Consider the following 18,279-nt stretch of genomic DNA (forward strand, 5'->3'; position numbering starts at 1 on the left):
TTTTTATTTCAAATAAGCATTTGCAGACTCTTATGAAACGTCAGACTACCCTTAATTGTCCTGAAACTACTTTTTCTTTTTTAATCAAAATTTCACACTTTTCGTTCTTTTCCGCAAGAGAAGATTTTTACCATTATCATTCATTATAAAGTAGCTACGACCAATACATCGTTACTAACTTATCTTTTATTTTCTTCTTTGTCCAGGAATGGAAGGTCCACATGTTCACGCCCTTCACGCCAGTGGTGGAGGCGCCAGGAGTGAGAGAGCCGTTCCTACAGCAGTACCCGTACCACGCCACCAGGGCCGGCGCCATGATGAACGTGCCCCTCATCACGTCTGTCACTTCGGAAGAGGGACTGTATCCTGCTGCTGGTGAGTTTAAAAACCTTAAAAGAGTTTATGTGGTCTTTTTGACCCTTATGCCAAAACGAAAAGCAGGCTTCTGTGACAATTAGTACTTCGATTAGCAGGTTTTCAAACCTTTAAAAATCCTTACTGGCTTTGTGAAAACGAAAGTAGGTAACTCTTACTGTCCGTCCGGTCGGTTTTCACGTCAAAATTACTGAAGGGATTGAAATATTTGGGTACACAGATAATCTAGAGCCCGTAAAACGACATCTTAGGCAATTTTTTACTAGGTGGGAAGTAGAATCCACAGGATGGGGGTGAAATCTAGTTAGCCTTAGGTACATTTAAAAAACTGACCATTATACTAGTCTCACTGACTACATCCAATCTCCCCAGCTTACCAAGAGTCACCAGACCTCCTCTCCGACCTCGAAGCGCACTGGAACGAGCTCGCAGCCAACATCTTCGAGTACAACGACACCTTACCTCTGAGCCAACGCAATGATGTCGCTATGAAGATCAAGCAGCACTACTTGGGTGGAAAGCCGGTCAGCCAGGAGACTTACCCACAACTTGTACAGGTAGGTATCTAATTAGAGGATTTCCTACGTAATGTTTGTATCCTGTGGTCTTTGGAATAAATAAGAAAGAATTTTGGAATTGCTAACTGGAAATAAGAAATCTCCTGCAGTTCAAGATGCATAACATAAAATTATTAAGATTATATGTCGGAGTTGTACTACGTACCTAACTATTAGGATAATCTGTGGTTGTACTTTGTATTCTATGAGTTATGACCATATAGGTTAAGATTGTTATTAAAAAACTTTACTTCGTCCCAATGAGAAAACAATGTAATAGAAACAACTGTTTTTTTATTTTATGTAATGTCGCCTTTATTGTCCCCATTCTAAGTTTCAAGATAATGTCGGTATTTTCATGCAAACTTTGCAAACATAGAACTAATGTACCGTACCTAATTAAGTAACTACTGACATTTCTGAATTCTTCAGACATATCAAATTCATAATCCAAAATTACCTTCATCATAATCGCCTCACAACCCTTTACCTAGCTTTAACTTAATTACTCTTCAGTACTTAGCTACCTAAGTCTGACTAATTACATTCCCCCTGAAACACACGGCCTCGGCTCACTAATCATGATTCGATTGAATTAATGGCTATTGATGGACGCCACCTTGTTATCAATTAGCTCGATGTTCCAGGTAGGGTTATGTCTTAATTGTTATTGTCGTAAATCTATGTAATCTATGACTACCATGGCGATCTATCCTACATACACTTCCCTTTTAAAAATTTGAAGTTATTGCAAAAACTTTATTTTGAAAAAAAGATACAAAAACTCTCATCCTTCGGGCTTTTTCCTAATCATGTTGGGGTCGGCTTCCAGTCTAACCAGATTCAGCTGAGTACCAGTGCTTTACAAGAAGCGACTGCCTATCTGACCTCCTCAACCCAGTTACCCGGGCAACCCGATACCCCTTGGTTAGACTGGTGTCAGACTTACTGGCTTCTGACTACCCGTAACGACTGCCAAGGATGTTCAATGACAGCCGGGACCTACAGTTTAACGTGCCATCCGAAACACAGTCCATGGTGTCTAAGATATACTTAGAAAGTACATACAAACTTAGAAAAGTTGCATTGGTACTTGCCTGACCTGGGATCGAACCCGCGCCCTCATACTTGAGAGGTTGGTCCTTTACCCACTAGGCCACCACGACTTTTTTTTTGTATGGCTCATATAATTTGGCAAATCACAGCTTTAATTCAAAATCTAATTGTACTCCTTCTAAAATATTCATTTCTAACGAAAATAGTTTTTAAAGACCTCTGCTATCCTCAACTCCTGTCGGTTTTTCTCCATAGGAAACTACTTTTGGAATGAGCAACTAGAATCAAGCCTATTTAAATTTTTGGCATTCGTAAAAGCCTAAATAAAATAAATGACTTAACTTTGACTTTCAGGCTCTAGGTGACCGCCTGTTCGTAGCCGAGGTGGGCAAGATGGCGCAGATCCACGCATCCAAGTCCGGGCAGCCGACTTACGTGTACCGGTACGCTTACCGCGGCGTCAAAAGCCTTTCCAACCTGATGGCGCATAATGATGCTAATTACGGTAAGATTTGTTTATAGAAACAGATTATTTATATTATCTTCATCTTACCTATATGTATAAGGATCATGAAGTAGGTATCCATTGTTCTGAGAAACTGGTGTAGCATCAGCCACATATAGTGTCGCATTTGGCTCGTGATTTTGTTGCTAATAATTTACACTTACACTCTATGCAAAATAAATAAAAAAGTCTGCAAACAGAAATTGGTATGAGATTCCGAATCACATTGATGTGAACCACAGGAGCAGTTCATCGGTATGTAGATATTTTATCGCCAAATTGATTTGGTTCTTATACATATAATCATACCAAATGATGCATGTGAAATAAATGAATACAAAGACACCATTATTTTTTCACTACTTCAACATGCTTCCAAGTCCCAATCGTCAATTAAGTTTGATAAACATTAATGTTGCTAAACCGACTTTCTATTTTCGCAGGAGTGAGTCACGGAGACGACGTGCTGAGCATCTTCAAGTTCCCCGACATGGACTCCAGCGACCCTCAAGACAGAGCCATGGTGGACGCCCTCATCAATATGGTATACTCCTTCTCCACCACTGGGTAAGGAATTTCACATTATTTTAGTCCTCCAGACTTTAGTTTACCTCCCGAATCATATCCTTGTTTTTAACCTACCTTTTTTCGCTCAAACAAAAGATAGTGAGGGAGGATTGAACAAAATAAAATGAAAACATACTGAAAAATTTCGGTCAGCGCATTTTTTTATCTTCCCTCGATGGTTTTTCAAAGCCCTAATGGTTAAACCTACAGCAAAACTTCACGAGTAACGGCCAGTTTCTTCATCAAAAGTTAAAGTTAAATTAATGTCTAAAGTAAAAGTAACGGTCAAATTCGTTTTTTCAAGGCTAAAGTGACAGCAAAACTAATAGAAAAATTGAATTTGACCGTTACTTTTACTTTAGACATTACTTTGACTTTTACTTTGGCTTTAACTTTTGATGAAGAAACTGGCTGTAAGTGTACTAAATGTAGATAAGTTGACCGGTGTATGGATATTATAGTACACCTAAGTATAGTTATAGACGTGAATGTCCTTAACGACTACAGATAGGAACACCCAGTAACAATAGGTAATTATTATATTTAGGTACACATACGGAACAGCTGTACTAGAAAATACCAATTAGACTGATATGTGTACCGATAATTGGACTTTACAAGTTATTTGATTATTATTGTCACATGTACATATGTTCCTACGATAAGATAAAATATAGGTATATTTTTGATAAACTCCTATGATATCATTGTTTCCCAAAAATAAGATACTTGTCTACAGACTTTTCTCGTCTTCAGAAAGCCATAACATATTTTAACGTGACCCATAAATATGATGTTCCTACTCGCTACCACACAGAAAAACCAGTCAAGTGCGAGCCGGACTCACGCGTATGCGTGAGTCCGGCTCGCACTTCTTGACAGCCACAGATTCCTAAATAGTTACTACGACAAAACGACTAAATAGCTAATCATGTTTGTTTTATGGGAACCTCTTATAATAGTTCATAATACACAACCTGGACGGTGACAGACAAGCAGCGTATTCATAGTAGTTAACAAAACCCAAAAAAGGTAAAGGCTCTTAATTTTCATTTTTTGTTATATTTTCAGAACTCCAAAACTGACCAACGGAGGCCCTACCTGGGAACCAGTAAAGCCGGGGGCACCAGAACTGAATTACCTGGACATCCTCTCTCCCACTAAGATGGAAATGAAAGCCTCCACAGACTTCGGACAAAAATCATTCTGGGACAGCTTAGGATTTAATGAGAATGAAAACTATCGCGTTTATTTGAGAGATGAACTGTAAAATGAAAAACGAAACTTTTTTTACTTAAAATAAGTTTTTAAATACAATTATACTTTTTTTATTTTATTTTCAATTCTGAACGTTTTTATGTTTATGTTTCCTTAATTAGGAACGTTCTTTTCTTTTGAATGTGAGAACAGTTTGTTTTTCTTATCTCTGCTTTCATTTGTACCTTTTTTGTGCCATAAATATATTTTCTTCTTTTCAAAGATCTTTACGTTTTCAATTTATATTAAGGGAAATAAATTACTTACGCTTAATTAAAAACATCTTTTCCTTGTTACCTACCTATGACGTAATTTGAGTAAGCCTTCAAATTAATTTGGCTTTACAAAAAAAATGTTTGAGTACAGGAAAATTGATCCATTTTTGCTACAAAAGGTGTAATTCTGTGGGTAACGATTTTCTATTTTAAGGAAAGGAAAACATTTATTTTGCCGAACCGGTCTTTCGACGGTGAGAATTGCCTATAACCGACTACCTGTACAAATATTTTTAAATGTTTCTACAGAAACCTGTCTGTCCTTACTTTTGTCCCCATATTACCAGAGATAAATAGAGTTTATTTTTGGGCAAAATTAAATATTTATCAAACTGTCTAACATTCGAAATTCCACAGCTTTCGACGATCTTTTTATGTGATATCGGTTCAAAATTAGGTAATTAAACCAAGCAATTTCTTCATCAAATACAATGAGGATGATAGATGGGTATTTTATGGATTGCCCTCCCACCTCCCACTAGAAGGTAAGTACCTAAGTACTTGTACCTATTTGACGTCATTGCGTATAATTTCGGACATAGGTATTTTTAGCCGTCTTACCGTTTTATTTAAATGTCTTTTTTAGCAGGATAGGTAACTCTCTTCTTGAATATTGGCGATCCTCATTTTTGCAATGGAAACTTCTACTTGTCCGAAGTGGTAAGTCAATGTTCGATTTAAAAAAAAATATATATATTTAATAATTTATTTATATATTTAATAATTTATATTTAATAATTTAAATTTCATTACAAATTCGAAATAATTGTATGACTACCTACTACCTACCTACCTAAACAGTTCGAAGAAATAGCTATAAATAGAGATAGACCTGTTGATTGATTGATTGATTAGGTAAAATACCTACTTACCAATATAGATTGATAATCCTACTTATATTATAAATGTGAAAGTTTGTGAGAATGTATGGATGTATGTTTGTTATTCTTGCATGCAAAAACGACTGGACCGATTTGGTTAAATTTTGGTATGCAGATAGGTGGTATCCTGGATTAACACATAGGCTACTTTTTATCAACATACCACGCGGGCGTAGCCGCGAGTGCAAGCTAGTAAGTATATGTATAATTTTGTTTATACTTAGGTACACAGAGACTAAAGGTTAACAAAGATGTCCCCTTCAATGCAGCTTTCACTGCCTCATAGTTGTTACGAACTTAACTCTATGCCTACCTATTACTATTTGCTTACTAGAAATAGGTAGGTGCCTACGATGATAACTCATCATCATATTCTTCTCGTCTATCTAAATAACGTACTACGTAACGTAGGAACGTGGTAATCAATTAATTACAGCCTACATACTTAACTCGGAAAACAAGATGCGTCTGACCTTCGAACTAACCACAGTTCTCGAGTCTACGGACTACAGTTCAACTTAAATTGAACCTTTACCTTGAGAAATAACCAGGAAAATGATTCTCAAGTTAATATGTAATATTATTCAGTTGTATCTCGGTAAATAAGAACAAAGTCCAGGCTTCATGGACCTAGCTAGGACACACTCAGTATGCATATTAGTCGGTTCCTACATATGCTTGCCTACTCATTGTACAGGGCAACTACCTCAAGCGTCCAAGATAGTCAGACAAATATCTGAAGTCCACGTACATATTTACAATTTCACAATACTGCAGACATTTCGTCATCTGGTGTTGTGATCTAACAACATTTATTATGCATGCTGTGTATTTATGAATCATACCGAGGTTCTCTCTAAAAATAGATGCGTAACAGCGTAACTAACGCTTTGGCAGACTTTCCAATACAGATTAGCTGACGCATCGTTAATTAGCTTGTCTGAAAACTGTGTTATCTTGCAAAGATCAGAAGTCAGCTGTCTTATATCTATGAGGCAAACTTAAAAAAATAAGGAGTTGGGTATATGAGCCTTTGTCGCTCAGCTACGGCTTTGTACCTTTGTTCTATAGTCCCCAGGCCGGCAAACAATTTTTTTTTTGATACATATACATTTAAGACTTTGTGAGTGTCTTCCTTATGATGAGTCCGACAAACTTTTCGAATGCGCAAATTTTGGTGCCGCTGCGTTTTTTAATGCTTGACTCCTGAAATTGTCGATATGACGTCACTATGGCTCTTCGTACATACACGTTTCATTTTTTGAGGTTTGTTTAATAAAGTTAACTAGAAAATTGTGGTTAACTTGTCCGATAAAGATCATGCTGCGTTTGGAGTGTCCACCATCCGAAACATGTCGATATGACGTCACTGTGTCTCCCCATACATACATGTCGGTCAAATACAACAATGATAGATAATACTATTTATTGCAAATATCGACTTGTCCGACAAATGTAGTGAGGCAAATAGTCAGTTCGACAAGAAAATGAGAAAAAAATATTACAATTGGAAGAAGTTTATTCTTTTTGTCAATTTCTGACTTAAATATTCACGTGCATTATTTAAGTATATTTAATTGGCATACTCCTTACCAATTTTTATGTTAAGGAATAATATCCCACATCTATTAATGGACTATATATCAATCAAAAGGTCTTTTTAAGTGCAACATTTTGTCTCAACATACCACTTATCAATTCTTAGTATTTTAGAAGATATACCCCAAATAAGGCGTATTATTGATAGGTTTTACTATGTTAGGGAATAATGTCCCACCTCTAGGTATGAACCATATGTCAATCGAAAGATCTTTTTAAGCGCTATATTCCGTCTTAACATACCACTTACCGATTCTTAGTATTTTGGAAGACATAACTGACCTAAGGCATATTATTGATACTTTACATTGTGTTAAGGAATAACATCTCACTTGAAGTTATGAGCCATATTTCAATCAAAAGATCTTTTTAAGCGCAATGTTGTATTAGCATACTCCGACAAATTGTTAGTAATATAAAAGCTAGAGCTTTTCTAAGAATATATTATCGGTGGGTTCTGTCAAGCTAATCCATTACTTCTTTAGTAACAAATTATATATTATTTGAAAAACCTTTCCAAATGAAACATTTCGTGTTAACATACTTCCGACAAATTGTTATTAGTATAACAATTTTGGTATAGAGCTTATTTAAAATTATAATTATTGATAGATGTTTTCAATTAAATAAATCCCATCTCTAGTAATGAGTTATACATCATTCAAAAGACGTTTTTAAATGTAACATTTCATATTAAAAAAACTTCGGCGAATTGTTAGTATTTCAGAAGCTAGAACTTATATAAGATTATAAGATTATAGGTGTTTTCAAGTTAATAAATCCCTCCTGCAGTAATGATACATATATCATTCGAAACGACTTTCTAAATGCAACATACTATTAACATACTTCACACCAATTGTCAGTATTTTATACCAAATCTTAAAATATATCTATATTTTCCGGACGGTGGACACTCCATATGCAGCATGATCTTTGTCGGACAAGTTGACCACCATTTTCTAGTTAACTTTGTTAAACGAATCTCAAAAAATGAAACAGGTATGTACGAAGAGTCATGGTGACGTCATATCGACATTTTCAGGATGGTGGGCACTCCAAACGCAGCACGATCTTTATCGGACAAGTTGACCACCATTCTCTAGTTAACTTTATTAAACGAATCTCAAAAGATGAAACGTTTATGTACGAAGAGCCATAGTGACGTCATATCGACAATTTCAGGAGTCAAGCATTAAAAAACGCAGCGGCACCAAAATTTGCGCATTCGAAAAGTTTGTCGGACTCATCGTAAGGAAGGCACTCACAAAGTCTTAAATGTATATGTATCAAAAAAAAATTTGTTCGCCGGCCTGGGGACTACTAGGCTAAAGAAAGAATAAAACAATAAAATAAAAATACAAATTTATTTCGAAGCAACACTGAAAATAGTTAAATATAGAAATACATCACAAATACACCCACTTGGTTACTAAACTACCCATAACAAACCCATACATAATATCAAATTCAAAACCATACAGGGAAAACATTTGCACCATAAACACAGAATAGAGAACAATCTGCTTACCACAAACTTCTTTCTCAAATAATTTCACTCTTTTTAAATCACTCGCAATTTTGCGCGCGAAAAATACAATTATTCGTAATTTTGACACTGGTTCTCTCTATTCTGTATTCATGACAACTTTTCTAAATACTATGCATCAAAACAAACAATCCAAATGGATATGAATAATAACATTTCGTTTGAAAATGTATTAAAACATGAATAAGTACAAATCGTGATAAGAGGAAGCATAAATACATTTAGTGTATGTTAGAATTGTTTATCGGAATACAGTTAATCTACCTAAAAATAAATGGCGGCAAAAAATCTCGCACCAAAAATGATGTAACTGAGGAAATATGTGTTGTTATACACACATTGTCTAAGATGACTAATCATTTATTATTTTTAGTGTAACATGTACTTTGAACTTTGAATTGAAATAGAAGATTATATCCAACTAGACCTGTCTTACTGGTGATACAATCAACAAAATACCAAGATTTACATAAATACTCAAGCTAATGTTTGGAAAAGGGTACATTTATAAAGAAAACAATTTTTTATGATTTTGTTGACAATCTTGCAAACTGGTTTATATTATATTTCAACAAGATTTGGTTGTCTTTTTAAATTAAAAATAAAACAAATAAATTAACAATTCAGACTTTTGTTACACAAATAAACTTAAGAGTAACTTAATTGCATCATTTTATTTTCATACAAAAATATGTTTGAGGAAGTATTGAGAGCACTGGGTGCTTCCGATGAAGTAAAAAATATATATCCTACACACACTCAACAATTATTTTAGGTAAATAATGTATCAACATCATATAATATAAAAAACACAATTCGTATGTTGCAACTGTTAAAAGTATTACTTCATATGAAATGGACCCTGACCCTACCATCATTTCACCATAATATTATAATTAGATACCACAAAAATAAATGCAAACATTACTCTTTATAATGCCTTAATTAGTAACAATAATTGTGAGGACATTGCTTAATTGATTGGTTATTATTAGAATAAACATCATATACCTACGAAGGATAATTTTAGCAAAACCCCATAACATTACAAGGCAGGTTATTAGATCTAAAAATTACTGGAATCACAGATTAATCATTGCATATTTTTGATAGACTGATAGCAGGCATAAATGTTGTTCAATAAGCTTAGTGATGCGAAGACTTATAAAATGTTCATGGACTCATACATCACTACCTAATCAGACCACAATTTACATCTTCGACGTATCTATTCATCCTTCTTAGAGTCACCGCCGCTGGCCACTGTCAGCTTCTTCTGCAGTTTGCTGTGCTCCTCAGCAAGTCTGTCATACTCCTTGTTGAGGCTCTCAGCCTGTGATTTCACAGCCTCTTTGTCCTTCTTCTCCTTATTCAATTCCTTTTCGAGCAATGTGATTTGGCTCCTAAGGTCCTCTACTTCTTTCTTGGCCTTCTCGTCGCCAGCGCCGGCCTGGTCAAGCAGCGTCCTAGCGGTGACTGTAGCGCTCTGCGCTTGACGGAAGTTAGCCTCAGACTGCGCCAATAGAGTGGCTAATTCCGAGATCAGCTGCACCAACCGGCGAATTACAACCAGCAAGAATAGCGCGAAACCAGAGATGTAAAAGTTCCTCTGGGCACGGAACAGCCTCATGTTACCTTGCATCTCCGCGTCCAAGTGCTGGTGATCGGTGGACTCGATGTTGGAGTACTTCTGCATTTCGCGGATGGCATCGAGGAGGCATAGCACTAGCACGCCGATCAGAATTAAGAAGTAAATAGATGCTTGACCACTTATATAAGCGAGGAATTTTGACTTGAAAAACCTCTGCCATTTTGATGGACTTGCGATCGGCAATGTCAAGAGGAGCACGATGGCTATTTCGGCGTATAGGAACGTCGCGATAATTGTCCACTGTAAACTCATTGTGAAACTTTGCAAACTCTAACTCTTACAATAAATCAAATAGCTGCAGTACTAGCAGCAACACAACACGATTAAGAATCGGCTTTATCAAAACGAAATGCGGTTTTTATATTAAAAATAATCGGTGACTAAGGAAAATGACGTACCGTTCAAATAAAATAATGACGTGTCTAAGTCACTAAAGAAATCCATACACCGGGCGACCGAATTCACACAGAAGACAAAGGTCAAAAACGTATGGAAAATATGAACTTGTTTCTAACTGCGTATTCGTGAACAAGACGTTAGATGAAAAGGCAAAATAAAAATTAAATTTTTATTTTTTATTTGACTATATTAGATGGAAACTCCATCACAGAATTGTACATTTTTTACGCCCTAGAATTGTAGGTTTTTCGCGAAAAAATATACAGCTGTTGAATGGGTCAACAAGACGAAAATGGATTTCATTTCTAGACGAACAACGTTCCACCCAAAACGAGTGGTTTCAATTTTAATTTATTATCAAAAAAGTAACAAACATTCTCTACATCAAACTTTTTTAAAATGTAACCCATAATACACTATCGTACACCATATTTGTGCAGGTTTCCAAATTCTAAAAGATTAAAACGTGACATTGTTTGGGACTGGAACGAGAGGAACGTAAAACGGAATCTTTCTGTCAAAAATGAAATGACAAATGACTGCTCATCCCGTTTTTGAGTGACGTCATTTTATGTAAAAGTTAAAATAAAATTGTTTAAATTATCATATTTATATTCATTGGTTAAATAAAACAGATCTGTACAACCATGGCTGATCCTAAATATGAGAACCTTCCTGGCATAGTGAGTGCAACTTGTTGACAGGACAGAAAATTATTGATTTTGCTTTGTGGTGCTAAGTTTTTGTTTCTTTCAGGCGTATGATCAGCCTGATGTGTATGAGACCGGGGATCTGCCCGAGGCTGACCAGCCCGACCCCGCGGAGGAGGAGGAGAACGAATGCATTGAACAGTTACATTTATCCGTAAAGGATTCCTTCAACAAGTTCAAAGGCAGATTTTTAACTGGTGCTGTCGACTTTTCTGATAGACTTAGCAGAAAATCTAGGATTGGGTACAGGTACTTAGCAAATTTATATCATTTTCTATACTTTATCTACATAATTTATGTCAAAACTGCATTGAAAATATCTTATGCAGCATTGTTTCATCATATTAAAAGTTACATGTAAACTAGGGCTGGTGAATGGGAACTGGCGGCTGAGGGTGAACCAGAGACTCCCCTGGAGCGCTACAACAGGCTCCGCTGTGAGTTCTCAGAGTTGCTTGAGCAAGTAACAGAGCAGCAAAACAAAGCTACTGAGAGTGAAAAGGTAAACAATACATAATTAGATTAGATATAGAATATAAATAGAGTTTCTCTCTATGACATTTAGACAAATATTTTTAAAGTTAAGCAATGTGGCATCACAGGGGGAGGCCTATGTTTAGCGGTGGACGTCTTATGGCTGAGATGATGATGATGATGATGAATGTGGCATAATTAAGTTCCACTTCCACTTCATACATAGAATAAAATTGTAACAGACCCATCTTAAATTATATTTTCCATTAATGCTACATATTATTGTTAATTTTAGGAAGAATACACAAAACTGGCAGTTCAAATCAACTCTACTAAGAAACTACTGGAAGAATTGAAATTGGAAGAGGGAGAACAAATTGACCCTAAGGCTGAGAAACTTAAGTAAGTTCTCTTTGCCTTTGTAATAATAATTCTTTCAGTGCTTTTTGAAATATGGTTTCTTTAAAAAAAAGGATTTTACCCCATTAAAACACCTAGAATTTCCCTTCACATGACAGTTACTTATAAGAACCGCAATATCTAAACAAGTCATGAAAATGTAAGAACTGTTTGTACATTTAATGTCAAGGGTTAAATCAATACTAATACAATAAAGAGTAAAAAATTTTGTTTGTCTGTATCCACCCAAAAAGGCACTGAAACTACTGAAATCAAATGCAACAGTGAAATGCTGCAATTTAATATTTTAACTTCACATCTAATAACATAAAACAGTTGTATAATATAATTTTGTGGTATATTCCAGGGAGTACCTATCAAGCACCAATAAGAAGAAGCAAGGAGAAATGATGACAGCTCACTTGAAGCTCAAGCCGGAAGTCAACCTGGCGTACACCACGAGGATAGCTCAGCTTGAACACAGGTACATAATAATAGTCCAATTTCGTATTTATCTGCAGAAGCTATTGTGCAAATTTTGTTCCTGGGAACGGAACACAAAGGGTGAGTTGCACCATATACATATCTATATAACCAAACCACAACCAGCAGCAAATGGCCCAATTGTCAAATTGGCCATTGTTATCATTATAATTAAATGGTGAAATACACTGTAAATTAACATTTTGCTGTGTCTTATTTGATAATTTATAAATTATAAACCTGTGTTATATTGTTGAACCAATATGTATAAGTATAGATAACAAATTCCTATGTAACTAAAATTTGGTAAAGTTCCCCAGTTCTTTATTAAAAAGATGTTTATCAAACAACAATACATATTACTTATTTACAGGTTACACAAATTGGAGCAGGCAGCAGGAGTGAGAGATGAGGAAGCCTTCAGAAGATTACAGGCAGCTACTGGACAGGTATGTCAAAGATGATCTGTTAAATACCTAAAATAATATTTATTCAGCAGTTAATATAGCAATTTTTACAATAGAAGTTCATCCTTAAACATTAAATATTGTATTCAGGCGACGCTCTGCGGTGCCGCGGCTTCGTTGGCAGCTCAAGCAACATTGTTACGGCCCGGCGAACTGGCGGCTGCCGAAGCCAGGGTCACTTCGTTATTGACTAATGTGGAAGCCCTGAAAACCGCGGTCAAACCTGCTGACCCTGATTTAGATGCTAAGGTAGGATAGGAACATAAATTCCTATAAAATTGGTTATCATCCTCCAAGCCTTCCAATCATGTTGGGGTCGGCTTCCAGTCTAACCGGATTCAGCTGAGTACCAGTGCTTTACAAGAAGCGACTGCCTATCTGACCTCAACCCAGTTACCCGGGCAACCCGATACCCCTTGGTTAGATTGGTGTCAGACTTACTGGCTTCTAACCGTAACGACTGGCAAGGATGTTCAATGACAGCCGGGACCTACTGTTTAACGTGCCATCCGAAACACAGTCAATGGTGCCTAAGATATACTTAGAAAGTACATACAAACTTAAAAAAGTTGCATTGGTACTCGCCTGACCTGGGATCGAACCCGTGCCTTCATACTTGAGAGGTTGGTCCTTTACCCACTAGGCCACCATGACTTTTTTCATATAAAATTGGTTATAAATACCAAAAAAGAATACACATTCTCCAGCAATTTTTGGTGACCAAATATAAATGATTTGTTGTTATAAATTGCAAGTTATTTCATAGCCTAAAGATTGAATTGTAGGTTGGGAATGGAGACCACGCTGTGATATTCCCAAAATTTGAGGAGATTTTATTTATATTCCTGTGTAGCTACCATATTATTATGATACTAAATAATAATGCATATTTCCAGGTGAACGAGTTGTACAAATTGCTGAAACAAATAGATGGTATATCACATTCCGAGATATTGGAGCGCATGGAAGCCCTGGAGGCCTTACATAATCAGGGTGAGTTCAAACATATCAAACATTCTTTTTTTTTTTTTTTTTTTTGTTTTATATTTTATTAGTGGATAATATTTACATAATATTTACAAAATATTTACATATTTACATTTTCCTTTCGCAGGTATGCTGGAAGAGATTTCTTTAGAAATAAGCATTACCTTTGTAAATTCTTTCTTTCCTGTCATCTTTCTTTATTATGTGTGTGTACAAAAATTTGTAAATAAATAAATAATAAATTAATTTTATAAATTAATGTAAAATATTTACATTAATTTTATAAATTAATGTAAATATTCTCAAACATTCTTAATTTCAATATCCTTAATATATTTCTTAAAAAAAGCAAATGATGTTATTCTTATTATTCTATTCTAAAATCAATTTAAGTTATGAGTTGTTAGAAAATTCATGCTTACATAATGGAACTTATATGCCCAGTAAAAAAATACTGTAAAACAATACCTATAGCCACACAACCAAATTGACTCAATTATTCGACCATTCTATTTATTTTGCTCACATAGTTCTTTTTTTATCTGTTTACAGCGAGCAACTTCGGCAAATCGCTAACAGAGTTAGAAACCCTTCAGACGACGATAGCTAGCGGTGTTCAAAACAACAAGGAGCTCCTACAGGGTGTTCAAGAAGTGTTCGCACACAACGTCGAAAGTGTTCACAAGGAAATCAAGAAATTAGACGAAAGGATCGCCAAGCTGGCCGCAGCGTGATGATCGAGTTGGTGTAAGGAAATCGAGTGACTTGTCGATGTTTCTTGGACTATCCAAAAGTCATTTGTCATCTGCTTAAAGCTTGATCAACCGTTACTGCGATTTTTTTACTCGATTAGCAGGAATCGATTCTGTAAATTCGAATTAAAAATTTCGTTTTTTCTTTCGATTTAGCTGCTTGATTTGTACCCTCAGAATTGTTGGCTCTCTTTACCTTATGTCTAATAATGTAAATCAAAACCAATTTAATAGAAAATTTTAATTAATTCATCAAATCATCGACAAAGCAATCGATTTTCAGACATTTAAATAAATAATTTGGAGATTACTCTCGAATCGTTTACTGTAAATGCAATTATTTGAGATTCAAGTCATAACCATTTTGTATTATTTGCTCATTTATACGTGCTATACAGCTGTTACCGCGTTTCGTGATTCTGAACGGATAAACCATAATTTACATTCCGTTCTATTAACTTTTCCCAGTGCTTTATAAATTATCTCCCATTCAATGACTAACCATGAAGCAATTATTACTATAATATTATTATTATTATACTTACGAAAAATTTATGAAAAATATTGTATTTTGCATAATACCGCAGTGGCTTGTATTTATGAGGGTCCAATGAAGATATTTGCAAATTTCATTTGCAACGTGCAATACACAAGGCCTTGAGATACGGGGCTTGTTAAGAAATTATAATTTCTAAAGTAAATCAGAAGTATGAATTTCAATTTGTCACAGGTGCATTTTTTCTTTTGCAGTTGCAAGCAAGAATGTCGGCATTATATTTTATTACTATTATTTCAAAATGTTGAACATTCACCATAATAACTTGTATTGTACGTTATCTATAAGAATAGACTGCTTAAGAGAATATAATTTATTTAATTATAATAAATCGATTATGTAGCTACTTTGTATTTTATTTACCACCTTTATCGACTTTAGTGTCCGTAAAATAGTTTTGTAAGGGTGCGTCCACATCTGGTGAATGTGCCGCGAATGTGCAGCTCGCGAGCCGTTTGCGACCTGCCCGGGTGCATTTTTGTTCGTGCGCCGCTTCTGCGCCGCCCGCGCGCAGTTCGCGCGCGACCTAAGCGCCGCACGCGATCAGCGCGCAGGCGGCGCGCGACGTCTGACATCTTCGATAGTACTGAGCCAGTATACGGAACTGTAAGGGCGAGAACGAGTGCGCGCAGATCGCGCGCTCTATACGAGCCTTGCATGAGTTGCGCTAGAGGCGCACCAAGCTATTGCAGTGACTGCACGCGCGCAGCTCGCGGGCAGGTCGCAAACGGCTCTCGAGCTACGCATTCGCGGCACATTCGCCAGATGTGGACGCACCCTTATGACCAGGCAATTTTTCGCCGGCATTGCAGCCACAAACAAGTAATTTCATAGAACAACTATGTCTCACCTACAAGCTTTCAGCGCAAATTGAGTATAAATAAAACAACACAGTGCATTACGTTAGTAATGTTTTATTTTTTATAATTACTTAGAACCTAAGCTTCTGGAAGAACCACTTGTTCTTTCCGCTCTTGTATCTCTCCTCGAAGCGCACTCTTGTGTTGAAGCGGAGCTTCTTGCGCTTGGCGGGATCTTTCAGGTCCTTGGCGCTGAACTTCTCAAAGCTGAAGTCTACGGAGTAGCGGGTGGGCATCAAGTGGTTGTAGTTCACCACCTGTAATAAAAGGAAAAAATATTTTCAGTAATTCAATCAATTGAAGGTTCATTCTAACTAGAGGACATTACAAGAGCTATATATAGTTTGAGAATTGTCCAGTTTTCTAAAATATAACTGAACTCTGTGAGACAAAAAGTAACCGATTATGGGCCAGCCAGAGAATCAAATACTTTTAATAATATTGGAACAGAAAGGACTCATTACATGACATGATGCCATTTAAGATTCCTTTCTTTAATGCACCAGCTTATAACTATTTTATTTGTAGTTGAATTTTCATCTCACCACCATCATTTGCTTAATTTTTAGTTAACTCTAATTTTGGCATAGATGTATTCAATGTGTTAACTTTCATAAACAGTGCAAGGCCCTGATAAGTAAAGGCTTTTCAAATCATTAACTTGTGCAGTAAAAGTAATTCATCATATATCAAAAGCTATTGTTATAGTTTCTGTATTCTCTTATTTTAGAGCTGTACACATTACATGATCATGCATAACCCAGTGTTTGGTATATATATTTGGTATATATATAATTTGGTATATAACTTCTATTGGCAGTAGCAGTAAATGTAAACAACCACATGTGTTTTTAACTTACACTATCAGTTGTTAGCAAAAAATATTGAAATAAAAGTCGCTACTGAACGTTAATATGAAAGTAATATTCACTTGGTAACAAGTTTGTAACTGCTAAGCCACTATCACATCTAAAAATGATAAGGCAAACTCATCTCAAACAATAACAATGAGGTTATATTCAATTTAAAGTACAACTCACCTTGACAAAAGGCTTGACTTTGGAGCGCTTGTGGATTTTGTTTTTGCCCATCCTCTTGTGCACTTTGCGGGGATACCTGTCGATGCCGGCGACGAAAGCGTGTCCGTAGGGCTTGTCTGAGGTACCTTCGTCGTAGTTTTTGACTACGATCGCCTTGCGGCCCGCGTACCGGCCACTGAGGACCAGCACCACTTTACCTGGCTTCATAATCTTACCCATTTTGGGTGATCTGAAAACAACAAAACTAACCTTCAAAACTTGTCTGTTATTTCTATGAATCTCGATTAAAATTTCTACTCCTATCAACGTGTACTACAATTAACACTCAATACGAACTCCTAGATTGAGTGTTCACCAAAGAATATGCACAATTAACTCGACAACCACCACAAACTCTTGTGTACAACACGAACTTAACAATTCTATTTTCCACGCAAACTTTCAAGTAATTCGTAAAAATATCGTCACTATTATAACGTGGTGATCACACTTTTAACAATCGTGAACAATTCCATTCAATTTATTCCCTCATTTCATAGATTTTTATGGATATTTTTAGAAAAGATTCCAAAACTCACATTCCCTTTACCCGTCGACTGAAAAAGAAACTGTGTTGCTAATGTAAAAAAACAGCTTAGTTTGACAGTGACATTTACGAACGTGTTCTGTTTATAATAGTGTTCATCTTATGAAATTAAAAAGAGAATGACTTACTTTTGTACAGTTTAAAAATAAGCAAATCATATTGTTTTTACTATAATAAGATAGAGCATTGAACATTATCAAAAATACTTACCTCTCTTTAATTTTACACGTCCTCAAATATCAAATGTATGCACGGAAATAATTGATATTAGTTAATCAGTTGTGCTTGAAATCG

The 18,279-nt window shown here is 35.8% G+C and overlaps 4 protein-coding genes across 4 annotated transcripts in view; 2 read left to right on the forward strand and 2 right to left on the reverse strand.

Annotated features, from left to right (window-relative positions):
- LOC124637660 (venom carboxylesterase-6-like) overlaps positions 1 to 4,597 on the forward strand; it is a 30,586-nt gene extending 25,989 nt beyond the window's left edge. The window contains exons 6-10 of the mRNA XM_047174272.1: positions 207 to 375; positions 748 to 932; positions 2,343 to 2,493; positions 2,937 to 3,060; positions 4,132 to 4,597. Of these exons, the coding sequence (XP_047030228.1) occupies positions 207 to 375; positions 748 to 932; positions 2,343 to 2,493; positions 2,937 to 3,060; positions 4,132 to 4,330 (828 nt within the window). The 3' untranslated portion in view covers positions 4,331 to 4,597. The remainder of the gene's footprint in view (positions 1 to 206; positions 376 to 747; positions 933 to 2,342; positions 2,494 to 2,936; positions 3,061 to 4,131) is intronic.
- A 3,828-nt stretch (positions 4,598 to 8,425) lies between these two features.
- On the reverse strand, positions 8,426 to 10,733 carry LOC124637356 (B-cell receptor-associated protein 31). The gene has a single exon (XM_047173739.1). It carries the CDS (start codon positions 10,522 to 10,524, stop codon positions 9,850 to 9,852), a length of 675 nt encoding a protein of 224 aa, XP_047029695.1. The 5' UTR covers positions 10,525 to 10,733; the 3' UTR covers positions 8,426 to 9,849.
- A 455-nt stretch (positions 10,734 to 11,188) lies between these two features.
- On the forward strand, positions 11,189 to 15,845 carry LOC124637355 (dynactin subunit 2). The gene is made up of 9 exons (XM_047173738.1): positions 11,189 to 11,354; positions 11,428 to 11,630; positions 11,748 to 11,883; positions 12,151 to 12,257; positions 12,622 to 12,738; positions 13,111 to 13,186; positions 13,295 to 13,453; positions 14,101 to 14,197; positions 14,744 to 15,845. Exons 1-9 carry the CDS (start codon positions 11,319 to 11,321, stop codon positions 14,923 to 14,925), a joined length of 1,113 nt encoding a protein of 370 aa, XP_047029694.1. The 5' UTR covers positions 11,189 to 11,318; the 3' UTR covers positions 14,926 to 15,845.
- A 548-nt stretch (positions 15,846 to 16,393) lies between these two features.
- Positions 16,394 to 18,106, reverse strand: LOC124637722 (60S ribosomal protein L27). The gene is made up of 3 exons (XM_047174349.1): positions 17,978 to 18,106; positions 17,400 to 17,628; positions 16,394 to 16,616 (listed from the first exon to the last, which is right to left on the reverse strand). The coding sequence occupies exons 2-3, from the start codon at positions 17,616 to 17,618 to the stop codon at positions 16,431 to 16,433; spliced, it is 405 nt and encodes a 134-aa protein (XP_047030305.1). The 5' UTR covers positions 17,619 to 17,628; positions 17,978 to 18,106; the 3' UTR covers positions 16,394 to 16,430.
- Between the last annotated feature and the right edge of the window lie 173 nt (positions 18,107 to 18,279).

This window comes from Helicoverpa zea, chromosome 16 (genome assembly GCF_022581195.2).
Source record: "Helicoverpa zea isolate HzStark_Cry1AcR chromosome 16, ilHelZeax1.1, whole genome shotgun sequence".
NCBI lineage: Eukaryota > Metazoa > Arthropoda > Insecta > Lepidoptera > Noctuidae > Helicoverpa > Helicoverpa zea.

Coding starts and splice junctions, on each gene's coding strand:
- LOC124637356 (XM_047173739.1), bottom strand. CDS start 10,524: ATGAGTTTACAGTGGACAATTATCGCGACGTTCCTATACGCCGAAATA.
- LOC124637355 (XM_047173738.1), top strand. CDS start 11,319: ATGGCTGATCCTAAATATGAGAACCTTCCTGGCATA. Junction 12,258..12,621: donor CCTAAGGCTGAGAAACTTAA/GTAAGTTCTCTT, acceptor GGTATATTCCAG/GGAGTACCTATCAAGCACCA. Junction 12,739..13,110: donor ATAGCTCAGCTTGAACACAG/GTACATAATAAT, acceptor ACTTATTTACAG/GTTACACAAATTGGAGCAGG.
- LOC124637722 (XM_047174349.1), bottom strand. CDS start 17,618: ATGGGTAAGATTATGAAGCCAGGTAAAGTGGTGCTGGTCCTCAGTGGC. Junction 16,617..17,399: donor AAGTCAAGCCTTTTGTCAAG/GTGAGTTGTACT, acceptor CTTTTATTACAG/GTGGTGAACTACAACCACTT.